Genomic DNA, 12,832 nt, shown 5'->3' with positions numbered 1-12,832 from the left:
AGAGAGAGGACGCAGGAGAGCGAGACATCAGGGTTCATGTGTGAAGGTCAGAGGACATTCTGTGTAAGCTGGTTTTCTTCCCTCCAGCATGTGGGACATGCAAAAGGCACACACTGGGCTATCTTGTATGCTCTACTTTAGCCATCTTCTAGAAACCTGAATTTGGTTAAGCCAGGACACAGCATGGAATTGGGACACTGAAAATATAGAAGAATGGTGTCAAAGTGTGGGACTGCAAATAAGGCAGATTCTGGAGTGTGGCTTTCCTCAGGTAAGACATCTCACTATGCACTCTTCTGCTCACTGCAGAATATGCCATGAAGTGCAGCTGGAAGTAGTAACACGGGATTACAACTTGAGCCCTTTGATTTCTTGCAGGATGTGACTTACTGCTGGGGTTAGTCTTGTGCACTGTGTATTCAGATGTTGAGTTCTGTGCCCCAAGATCAGGCTGCGGTCTGGACATGGGCACTGTACTGTCCAATGTGCTATAAAGAATGCTCCCCAAGCCAGGCGTGGTGGTGCACACCTTTAATCCCAGCACCCGGGAGGCAGAGGCAGGCGAATTTCTGAGTTCGAGGCCAGCCTGGTCTACAGAGTGAGTTCCAGGACAGCCAGGGCTACACAGAGAAACCCTGTCTCAAAAAAAAAAAAAAAAAAAAAAAAAAACAAAAACAAAAACAACAACAACAACAACAAAGAATGCTCCCCAATAATCTGATTCATTATTAAAGGTTTAGAGTTTGTGACTGGAGCGGAGAGAGAGGAAGGCAGGACTTGAGACTGAGTAGGGGGTCTCTGCTAGGGACCATGAGGAGGAGGAGGGGAGGAAGACGAGAGGAGGAGGAGGAGGCAGTGGTGGTTGTCATTAGTTGGGATGGACAAGGAGCACAGACAGCAGAGGCTACCCAGGAGACACCAACTTGGTAAGTTACAGGGCATTCATGTGGGGTTTAACAGTATGGAAGGAAGAACCTGCCTGGCATAGAACCAACAGCTTATTAATAAATTAGTGTTTCTGTGTCATTTTCTTGGAAGCAAAACAGGCAAAAGTGGGGTAGAAACTCCCAATAGATATTAAGATGCAAAAGGGGGTGTAGCACCTCCCAAAAATATGTATAGTAGTAACTTACCTTATAGCTGTGGGCATCCAGCCTGTGAGTAATCGCTGCATCACGGAACTCTGTTTCAGCTCCACAACTGATGCTATCCCTGCAATGATACCCAAGAAACCTCCTGATTTTACTTAGAGAGACCCAATGCCACGAATGATGTGACTAAGAACGAGATCTTCATAATATATGACAGGCTTCTATGTTTTCTGTACCAACAAGATTCTTAAATGTACTTTGCTACATAAATCATACCTAAAATACTTTCAATCAGTATGAGATCGATAAAAATGGCATTTTTGCCGGGCGTGGTGGCGCAAGCCTTTAATCCCAGCACTCGGGAGGCAGAGGCAGGCGGATTTCTGAGTTCGAGGCCAGCCTGGTCTACAAAGTGAGCTCCAGGACAGCCAGGGCTATACAGAGAAACCCTGTCTCGAAAAACCAAAAAAAAAAAAAAAAAAAAAAAAATGGCATTTTTTATATTCTTAGGAGAAATGCCTTGCCATTTGCAGACAGCAACATATTCTTCCACTCAATAGAATCATTTCATATTTTCTTTCCTTTCCTTTTTTTTTTTTTTTTTTTTTTTTTTTGGAGGTGGGTGGGGATTGAGACAGGGTCTGTGTGTAGCCCTGGCTGTCCTTGAGCTCAGAGATATACCTACCTCTGCCTCTGGAGTGCTGGGATTAAAGGCGTGTGTCACCACTGCCCAGCCATCTCATATTTTCTTAATCACTGGGTACTTCTCATGTGGCAGTAGTTCTAGGTGTTAGAGATTCACTAGTCAATAAACTGCTCTCATGAAACTTAACATTTTATTGTTGGAGGATGAGAGAAGCAGGGAGTTAAATTAATAGTGAAAAAGACAAAAATGAGTATTGCTGGCATGTCTGTGAAGGGAAGGCTGGATTTCCAAAAGGATGGTCAAAGAAGACCTCAATGTGGAGATAGAATCAAGAACTAAAAACATTAGGGGGAATTAAAATGTAGGAATATGCCTCATGCCTTTAAAGAACTACAAAAGGGGCTGGAGAGATGGCTCAGTGGTTAAGAGCACTGACGGCTATCCAAGAAGTCCTGAGTTCAATTCCCAGCAACCACATGGTGGCTTACAACCATCTTGTAATGGGATCGGATGCCCTTTTCTGATGTGCCTGAAGACAGCTACAGTGTACTCATATAAAGTAAGATAATTAAAAAACTACAAAAGGGCATGTAGCTGGTAGAGAGGGCAAGGGGGGAAAGAGAGGACAAGCTTAGCGACAACAGTGAGGCCCTCACTGTGAGGTATACACTGTGAGCCTGGGGCTACTCACATTATAATGAGCATTGTGATAACATGATCTAACAGGATCCAATCAGTTTGTTTTTTTAAAATTTATTTACATATATGGGTGCTTTGCCTGCACATGTCTATGCACACCACCTCCATGCTGATGCCCTTGAAGTCCAGAGGACCCCAGATCCTGTGGAGCTGGAGTTACAGAGAGGCATGAGCTGGAATGTGAATGCCTTAGAGCAGAGAAGCAGCCAGAGCTTTTTAACTGCTAAGACGGCTTTCTAGTCCCCAAACAAATGTTTGTTTGTTTGTTTGTTTTTGAGTCAGGGTTTCTCCGCCCAATTTTTGTTTGTTTTTGTTTTTTAAGACAGGGTTTTTCTGCATAGTGCTAGGTGTCCTAGAACTCACTTTGTAGACCAGGATGGCCTCAAACTCACAGAGATCCACCTGCCTATACCTCTCAAGTGCTGGGATTAAAGGTGTGCACTACCACTGATTACTAATGTTTAATATATCAATCTGCCCAAGAAGTTCCAGAAATGGGAGGACAGATCTGGAGATATTTAGGACATTTTAATGCAGGCAAGAGATAGTGGTGACTTAGAACAGGGATCAGCTGTCAAACTTGGTCCCAAAACTCATTTGTTTTAAATATACTACTTCAACACGAGAGTGGGAGAATTAGTAATCTGTCTCTTAGACTCAGAATAGGCTACTTATATATTTCTGTGTCCCCATACCCAGCTCCATTCTGGTTCCTTGTCCACTGAATAAAGAAAGGTGAAGCAGCAGGGACCAAGCAAGCAATAATGAAAGCAGAAATAGTACTGATGGAACCCTGCACTGTTGATGGATGGGACTGAATGTCGGTTTCAATGTCAGCGTTGATGGCTGAGTCATGCTCAGTTCCCATACTTACCAGGTACGTCATAAGGAGGCAGCTTAAGAACGAAGATGCCGCCAGAAGCAGATGGTAGAGCGAACAGAGCCTCCCCATCGCTGCTAAGCCAGGCTGCAGACGTGGTGGAACCCGGGGACAGCCCAGGTACTGATGGAATTAACTGAGAGTTGCAAGGATCTCTGAAATCAACTTTTCCAATGTCAGTAAATATGGACTGCATCTGACTTTCAGTTACCAGCTCCTATAATGAAAAAGAATATTTTGAAACAACCTGAATTTTTTTGTTCCTTTCAATTACTAAAAATGTTTATTGAAAAAGATGTTGAGGGGTTGAGAGGATAGCCCAGTGGCTATAAGCACCTGTGACTCTATTTGATAGAGGACCCGGGCTTTGTTCCCTGCAACTACATAGTGGCCCACAATTGCCTGTAACTACAGTTCCAGGGGATCTGATGCCCTCCGACTCCCGCAGACACTGCATGCATGTGGTGCACTTACATACATGCAAACAAAATAGTCATACACGTAAGATAATCTTAAAAACAAATTGTTGAGGACAAGACAAAAGCTTCCTCTCTTCCCTGCCAGTCAGGCTGTCGTGTAGCCCAGGTTGGCCATGAACTTCCTCTGTACAGCTGAGACTGCTCTGAGACCTGAATTCTCCTTCGTCAGACTATTATTGGGATTATAGATGTGTACTGTAGTACCTAATGAAAACCATGTTTCTGAAAGAAAAAAACCAGTTTATCAACTTAAAATGTCTGATCTTTTATTAGTCAGGGTCTCATATAGCCCAAGCTGGCTGTGAACTCCATTAGATCTTAAAGTCTAATCTTTCTACTTTCATCTCCTAAGTAGTGGGATTATGAGGCTTGAACCCAAGGCTTTGTTTATACTAGGCAAGTACTCTGTGACTGAATAGCATCTCCAATTTAATTATTTCAAACAATAACTATAAAGTATGCTTTGTAAGGGTTAACAAGAAATCTATTTTTTTCCCATTTCAAAGAAGTCATTGTAATCTTCAATCTGTGATATCATAATATGGAAAACAAGTTATTGCACACAACAATCAACTTACACTTCTGTACATACGGGAAGGGTGTGGTAAAATTAATCTGTGCACTGTCTGATTGGTTAATATTAAGATTATCACATGATTCTGAGTCTCAGAGACATGAACCCCACCGGGTAAGATGTTGTAATTTTGGAATTTTAGGCGAACAGCATTATTCAACAAATTTAAGTCCAGTGATTCTTCCACCAGCTCCAATGTATCCCCAGAAGTCTTCCTGTTAAAACAAAGACAGATTTGTTTAGTTTTTTCCTCAATAACTGCTGCAATAAAATGTATAAAAGCATATAAATGAACTCTGCCAATTTGAAAAGATTAGACAATTCAACTTGGACCCACACCCTTTTCAGGGTCTCCCTACAAAGATTTGCCTGCCCCTGCCTCCTGTGTGCTGGGATTAAAGGAGTGCAACACCATGTCTGGCTTGGACCACATTTCTATTTAAGAATATATTATATAGATTTATAAAACACAGTAGAACAAAAATCTAACTCTTTCTATGGTAATAGTAAATATACTTCCCATTTCCTTAATCCTTAATTCTTCTATATAAAAATTAAACCACCAATCCTTTGTACAGGAGTGAGGTATTCATGCACACTATATCACCAAACAAAACTGTTCCTAAAATACTAAGCACATTTCCTTTTTCTATTATCTTTTGACACTTTGAAAAACAGCACTTTGTGAGTTTTGCACTTACTGTATAAGGGTCATTATTTCTTAATATTCTTAAAAAATACGAAGGTGGAGATACCAAGGTTCGTCTTTTCACTACCTAAAACTAGTCCAGCTTCCTTGTCCTCTTCAGAGAGAGCGTATGAAAGTGTCAAGTATACTTAGATACCCTAGCAAAAGTGTCTGAATCAGAGCTGACATTCATAAATGCTGTCTGATAAGATACAAATGCAACTGGCAGCATTTGTGGGGTGGGGGTCGGGCTTTGTTTAAATCCAAGTTGCAACACAGGAAGCAAACTGTCCCGCTGAGAGTCATCAGTCTGAATTTAAATTCATATAATTCTAATTACCCTCTCCTGCCTGTGCAGCCCTTTGTGCCCATCACAGACGCTGACGCTTTCTCTCACTCTGCAAAGTATTTCTTACTTTCGCCTTCTAAGATCCTGTCATTTCAAACATCTTTAGCACATGCTCACTGGTCTATATCTACATGTAGTTTGGATCTTGAATGTCCTCCAAAGTCTTACATGTTAAAGGTTTAGTCCTCAGGGCACTACTGGGATGTGGTAGGATCTTTAAGAGGTGAGGCCAGAAGTCCAAAGGAAGAACAGATCAATTCTGGAATAGGACCTCTAAAAAAGTGTGAACCAAAATGACCCTTTCTTCTTAGACCCTAGCTGCCTCAACAAACCCACAGGCTCTACACCTGCAAATTCAACTAGCCATAAACTGCAAACACCCAAGAAAACAAACACACAACCTGTTTGTACCTCGACTATCTTATTCTTCTCACCATCTTCCTATACACCGTATTAACATCATATAAGCCATCACAAGTGGGCTAGAAAGGAACGAAAGTATGTTGGTCATGCAGATTATATGCAAATGCTATGCTCTTTAGAAGTACGAGGAAGATTTTTAGGCTGTAGCATCTGCAGAGGTGCTGGAACCTGTTCCCTAGATACAGATGGACAGCGACGGTATTTCCGCTTTATCCTTAGGGTCCTTTTCTTTATTTTATTTTTTAAAAAGATTTATTTTTTTATTTTACTTATATGAGTACACTGTAGTTGTCTTCAGATACACCAGAAGAGAGCATCAGATCTCATTATAGATGGTTGTGAGCCACCATGTGGTTGCTGGGATTTGAACTCAGGACCTCTGGAAGAGCGGACAGTGCTCTTAACCGCTGAGCCATCCATCTCTCCAGCTCTATGGTCCTTTTCTTAGCAGCACCAGGTGACACTAATAACTTGCTGAGTTCACACTGACTTCAGAATAAAATGAACTTTTTCTTGAAGCAATAATCAAGACTAAATTTTAAATTAAAAAGCCAACCAACTTTTTCTCCTTAACTCTTAGCTTTTAGTTTTATCCCCCTGCTCCTTTTGAAGAATTTTTTTGTTTTTGTTTTTTTGTTTGTTTTATTAATACTGTTCTAGCCAGCTGCAATATGATGGCCCATATCTTTAATACCAGCACTCTGGAGGCAAAGGCAGACAGATCTTTGTGAATTAGAAGCCAGCTTGGCTACATGGTGAGTTCCAGCTAGCAATACACAGTGTGACCTTCTCTCCACCTGACTTTCTCTCTCTCTCTCTCTCTCTCTCTCTCTCTCTCTCTCTCTCACACACACACACACACACACACACACACACACACACACACACACAGAAAGCTAACAATTCTGGGGTTAGAAGGATGGTTTAATGATTAAGAGTCCCAGTTGCTCCTTCAAAAGATTCAGGTTCGAATCCCAGCACCCACATGAAGCTCACAACCACCCATAACTCCAATTTCAGGGACCCAGACAACCTCTTCTGGTCTTCAAAAGTACCAGGCATGCGCGTGGTGCACATAAACACACACAGGTAAAACACTCATACACACGAGCTATGCTGCGGCTTTATCATTTCAAATTCCCTCATTTACCTTGTCCAATTTATTTGGCTTCTTTCAAGTATGTATCAAGTGTCATTAACCAACTGTCCCTTGATAATGACGGGAGACATCCCGCCTAATGTTTCTTCTCTTGACTCAGATTAATGATATTCAGCCCTTTCGCTCTGGATTGATATCTTTGGTTCATGTAAATTGTGGTGACTGACTTTCTCACAACAGAGGAAAGAAAAATAAAGTTATGAATGAATCTAGGCTTTTCTATTCATAAGAGTAAAAGTTCTAAAAATCTATTGATCCTTACTGGGGGACAGGTAACCTAGCAGGAAATAGCTTAAAGCAACATAAAAGAAAACAGCAAGCGCATTTTGTGTTGCTATTCTAAGAAAAAAAAAAAAAAAAAGGACAAAAATTACTCATGGCAGGTCATACAATTTAAGAAATAACAATACATACTGTGGTTGATTATTAAGAATGGTTCCCATAGATTCATATATTTGAAAGCTTAGGGAGTGGTGTTAGAAGGTGTAGCCTGTTGGAAGAACTGCCACTGGACTCAGCTTTGAGGTTTCAGAAGATTGAGCCAGACCCAGTGGCTCACTCCTTCATTCTGCGGTCTGCTGATCCAGATGTAGAATTCTCAGCCACCTCTCTAGCACTACGTCTGTCTGTGTGTCCCCCTGCTTCCCACCAAGATGATCATGAACCAACCATATGAACCTGTAAGCAAGCCTCAATTAAATGCTTCCCTTTATAAGAAGTGCTGTGGCCATGGTGTCTCTTCACAGTAATAGAAACCCTAAGACACATAACATACTATGCTTAAACAAGGCCAGACCTCACAGGATTTGAGAAGATTTCTCCAAGGTACCAGAGTCTCTTTCTATCACGTTACCAACCTCTGCATCCTTGTCCCCAAAACCAGGTCTCCTTCAGTTAAAGTACAGATCTTGGCTTTCTCAGAGTGGAATTCTTTATGCATCTACTGTCCTCCTTTCATTCTTTCTTTGATGCTCACATTCTTGGTACCCTGGATTCCCTCCTAACCCAGCTCTCAAGGTCTGTCTGTCTATTCCCTTCCATGGTGTCTACTTGATCCTCTTTGTCCATGCTTAGCTAACTTTTTTGATCCTTCGGATCTCAGTTTAACTGACTTTCAATACCCTCCTCTTTCCTCCCAATACCATCTGATTGTCCCATTAGCTTCTTGTAGTCCCTAGACTTTTCTCTGGGGCATGAAAATCTGTATTTATATATCTATGTTATATCATTAGTTTAATATCCTTTGTGTGTGAAATTGGCACAACACAAGTGGCACCCACTATATATGTCTACTATTATACTGCTACAATATCTTGCATCATTTCCTAGTACTCAGCACCAAGTGTGACATGTATAAGCTTAATCTCATCAACAGAATTAAGGTTGAAAGACCATAATGACATTTTGAATCAATGGCTAAAATGGGTCTTCAGTGTTGTATCTCAACTATACTCTTTTAGTTTTTATCCAGGTACGAGAATACTTCTAGAACTGATTCTGACATGAACACGAGACACCGGTTCTCTGCTTGTGTGAGGATTACGGCTAGACGTAGTAACTTGGAACAGGCACAGATATTTACACATTAGACAACCCTCCATCTCTGTAGGGGGAAGGGAAAACGCAGCACTTACCAATGAATGAACCTGTTCCTGGTGATGGAGAACAACTTGCCACTTTCCACATAATAGAAGCCACCAGCGCTCTCACTGTACTTCACCGTTCCAAACGCGGCACTTGCAGTCCCTACAAAATGAATGTGGTGGGCTTGCATGCGCGGTTCTCTGGGGGATGACAGGCACTGAAGAGTGCCGAGGAGCAGAGTGCAAGGGACTGACAGTGCATACAATAGTGAGTGGAAAAGGGAGGAAGAAGTCAGGCACAGGACAAGATGTGATGATGCACAGGCTTCAGGCATGTGGACTTGGATCCACCAGGGGAGACCAAAGGCCTACTTGGGGAGCCCGAGGGAAAGCAGTGGCTCCCATTCTCCCAAGCCCTTTCCGTACCAATGTCGCAGACTGTGAATTCCCGAAAGTGCCTGGGCCTTTCGCGTTCAGCTCCGCTCAGTTCCACGAAGCTCCGTTCCAGGGATCCCGCCGCCGCCATCTTCCCGCCGTCGCCGTGAGGCCTGACGGGACAAGGGCGGGTCACGTCGGCTCGTCACTTCCGGGGGTGTGGCGCGAGGCGGGGATATGTGTGTGCGCGATTTTGGCTGCCTGAGGACCGCGGGTCGGAGGCTCATCTGCGGCTTTTCACCGCGAGAATGAGGCTGAGGCGGGAAGAAGATGCCTTGACTCGCGGTCACTTCGGAGCGGCCGGAGACGGGCGGCGGCTGCGGCGGCGGCGCCCTTTTCCCGACGGCCTCGAGCAGGGGCGGGGCTGTGCGTGTTTTCATTTTGAAAAGCGGGCGCGGGCGGGGAAGAGGCCTGACGGGCACACTCCCAGCTTGCGGGAACCTTCCCCTCCGTTAGAGCGTTGGCGTGTAAGTTGTTATCCAGCCTCTTCATCGTTCAGCGAAACAAGGAGGAAAAGTAAAAGGAAGGAGGGATTCTTTGTGTTGGCATTTTTGCGAAACTTTTTCTTTACACACCCGCATACACATGTATGTGTTGAGATGTCAGCTCAGGTTGGCCTCGAACTCTGATCCTCCCGCCCCAGCCTCCGGAGTACTAGGATTACAGACACTTGCCACTCTGAGCGACACGGGTCGGATGCGTTGAATTAAATATTAATGCCCCAACCTTCTTGAAGTTATCGAAAATACAGTACAGTTTGCAAACGTGCAAGGAATTGTTTGTGAATTTCTTTCTGGGATCGGTCAGTATTCTCTGGAGGTTGAAGATTGATCATTCAGAGCCAGTTTGGGGCTACATAGTGAGACTTTGTAAATGAATGAGTAAATAAATTAAACTACAACTTCAGGCTTACAGCTGAACATGTTCGTTGGCAACTCCATCAGAATCACAACATTGCGAAGTTCCATAATTCTGCCCCAGCAATTGCATTTCCCTTGACCATTTATTGCCTTAATGACTATTTCGTGATTGTCACTGCCCACACCTCTCTTCAGATGCACCAGAAGAGGGCGCTAGATTTCATTACGGATGGTTGTGAGCCACCATGTGGTTGCTGGGATTTGAACTCAGGACCTTGGGAAGAGCAGTCGGTGCTCTTAACCGCTGAGCCATGTCTCCAGCCCTCACCCCCACTCATTCTTAGCTTACTCTGAAGTCGGCCGAGTGGGCATAGTGGCACACTGACAGCAGCTTTTGGAAGCAAGTAGATCAGGAGTTCAAGATTATCCTCCAATTTATGTCAAGATCAAGGCCAGCCTGAGGCTGCCTAAAACCCTGGCTCAAATCAAACAAAAAGCAGCTTTTAATCCCAGCACTCAGGAGGCAGAGGTAGGTGGGTTTCTGTGAGTTAAAGGCCAGCCTGCATTACAGAGTGAGTTCCAGGACAACCAGGGCAACAGAAACTGTCTTGACGTCCCCATTCCTCACAAAAGAAGACAACTTGCCCTGCAACCATATTTTCCTACCAGCAATTATAGCCTTATGCTTCTGTTTCTGTACATTGAACTGTGTCTGAACTTATAGAGAGACACCCTCCCTACCTTGACCTTCGGTCTATTCCTCATTTTAGCATCTTTAATTTTTCCATTTTTACTAAATTACTCCTCTAAATCTCACTAAGATAAAGTCTCCCCTAGAGCCCTGCTAACCCCTGTCCTTCTGTACTTGGCAAAAAGGGAGTTATGTCTGCACTCAGTGGATGCATCTCAGTGGATCAAGATGAAGCCTAAGGTCCTGGTCCCTTGCTTCCATCTAGGTCCATCCTGGTCAATTTCAGTTCAGTTTTCTCTGCCTAATCCTGCTTTCTTCACTCCCCTAGCAATGCTGTTCTGTGAGCACACTGTGTGCTCCTTCCTGTGTGTAAATCTCTGCTTCAGAGACTTTTTTTTTGAGAGGGAAGCTCACACACACACACACACACACACACACACACACACACAATTTAAAAAATATTTTTTTAAAAGATTACCTGTTGTGCGGCTTGGTGGCACACATCTTGAACCCCAGCACACAGGAGGCAAATGCAGGTAGATCTCTGAATTTAAGGCCAGCCTGGTCTAGGTGAATGAGATATGTTTTGGGGAACTTGTTGTTAGTGTCATTTCCCCCACATATTCAAAATCTCTATCAAGGCAGAAAGAATGCAAGATGAACGGGAAGGTGTGCTGTAACGACACTGCCTCCTGGACACAGCATGGTGGCTGCTCTCGTGAGATCATAACTGTGGTTACCTACACAAAAGACAGGGCCTGTCAACATTCCGTGGTGGGGGTTGGACTTTGAGGCCCCATCGCTCCCCGAGGAGCCGTAGGTAAAGTCAGTGGCTGCTGTGAGGGAGGAGTAATTTTCTCCAGTGGTGTATTTGCTGGTTAGTTGCCGGTGCTCCTATAAATAAGACTCCCTCCCATGCTCATTCAAGCAACTCTAATTAAACCCAGTGGGTCACAGATAGAAAAGACATGAAAGTGGAAGAGGAACTAGTTGGGAAGAAGGGCAAAGGAGGGTGATGGGGGGTCCATGATGAAGCTGGGAATAGTGGCCCACACCTGTCATCCTGGGTGCTTGGAGGGTGGAGGCATTCTAGGCTAGTCTCAGCAACATAGTAAGTGTGAGGCCTGCCTAGGTTACATCAAACCCTGTCTCACAGACGTAGGCAGAAGATTTTATTAGAGTGTGTGTTTGCTTTTTTATTAATGTTATTATTCATTTTACAAATGATGGACATCATATGACATTTTCATACATGTACTTTAGCCTACTTTGTTCACATTCACCTGTTAGCAAATCTTGTCCTCCCTTTCCCTCTTACTGTTCCCCTTCCTCTTCCCAAATAATAGTCCTCCCCTCCCCTTTTATGTCATGTATACATATATTTAAATCTAGATTTTGCATTTTTGTGCCTTCCTTTATTAATAATAATGATGATCCCCAACGTAACCATTTTCATTCAAACGATATGATTTTCTTCTTGTTTATGGCTGAATAGAACTTGAGATGTGATGTTTTCCAAGCTTCAAGCTGTCTTTGACCTTTGGTTCATGTTACAGTAAATTCAAGGTGAATTGCAGTAAGTTAACAGTAACACTTTACATTGCCCGAACTTAGTGACTTTTTTTGGGTGGTAATTCGATGGAAATTATTGAATTATTCAGTGGAATAATTTCTTTCAGTGGAAATTAGTGTTATTTTTCAGTGAGCACTTTCAATGTAATTACTTTATTTCGGGGGTTCCAGGAATGTGGTTTCCTGTCATTTGGCCAGTGACTTTCAAAAGTGATAATAGCAATGACTTGAGATCTAGCCACAGTGCAAAGGGCTTATTATTTTTTTCTATTTCTCTAGATTTTTAAATATTGGTTTTTATCTTCATGCTGTTCTATTAATCATAGTAAGTAGCTTTCCAGTTCCTGGAAGCATATTGGTTTGTCCCACACTTATTTTTTCAGTCTTGATTGCATGTTGGGCACTGGGTTATAATGATCCCCCAAAATAGGCTAAGCAGCCAGATACCTTGTCTTTCTTGTGTTTCGAGACAGGGTTTCTCTGTGTAGCCCTGGCTGTTCTGTAACTCCCTCAGTAGACCAGGCTGGCCTCGAACTCAGAAATCCACCTGCCTGCTGCCTCCCGAGTGCTGGATTAAAGGTGTTTCTCCACCACCCAACTAAAATATCTTTAAACACTACAAAAATTTCAAGTTTTCTGCTTTTGAGTTTCTCTCAGTTTAGTGGGGGTTGCAAAGGGGAAGTAGAGATAATGGTAAGGTATG

General features: G+C 43.2%; 1 protein-coding gene across 2 annotated transcripts in view; it reads right to left on the bottom strand.

Annotated features, from left to right (window-relative positions):
- Nup160 (nucleoporin 160) overlaps nucleotides 1–11,291 on the bottom strand; it is a 62,113-nt gene extending 50,822 nt beyond the window's left edge. The window contains exons 1-6 of one of the 2 annotated variants that reach the window (NM_021512.2): nucleotides 11,036–11,291; nucleotides 8,998–9,492; nucleotides 8,623–8,734; nucleotides 4,374–4,584; nucleotides 3,311–3,533; nucleotides 1,134–1,212 (exon numbers count right to left, since the gene is read on the bottom strand). In NM_021512.2, coding sequence (NP_067487.1) covers nucleotides 1,134–1,212; nucleotides 3,311–3,533; nucleotides 4,374–4,584; nucleotides 8,623–8,734; nucleotides 8,998–9,097 — 725 coding nt within the window. In that variant the 5' untranslated portion in view covers nucleotides 9,098–9,492; nucleotides 11,036–11,291. Of the gene's footprint in view, nucleotides 1–1,133; nucleotides 1,213–3,310; nucleotides 3,534–4,373; nucleotides 4,585–8,622; nucleotides 8,735–8,997; nucleotides 10,993–11,035 lie in introns of those variants that run through there. The other variant, XM_006499968.4, reaches the window with a different exon arrangement.
- Between the last annotated feature and the right edge of the window lie 1,541 nt (nucleotides 11,292–12,832).

This window comes from Mus musculus, chromosome 2 (genome assembly GCF_000001635.26).
Source record: "Mus musculus strain C57BL/6J chromosome 2, GRCm38.p6 C57BL/6J".
Lineage (NCBI taxonomy): Eukaryota > Metazoa > Chordata > Mammalia > Rodentia > Muridae > Mus > Mus musculus.
This window is presented reverse-complemented; position numbering and strand designations above follow the sequence as displayed.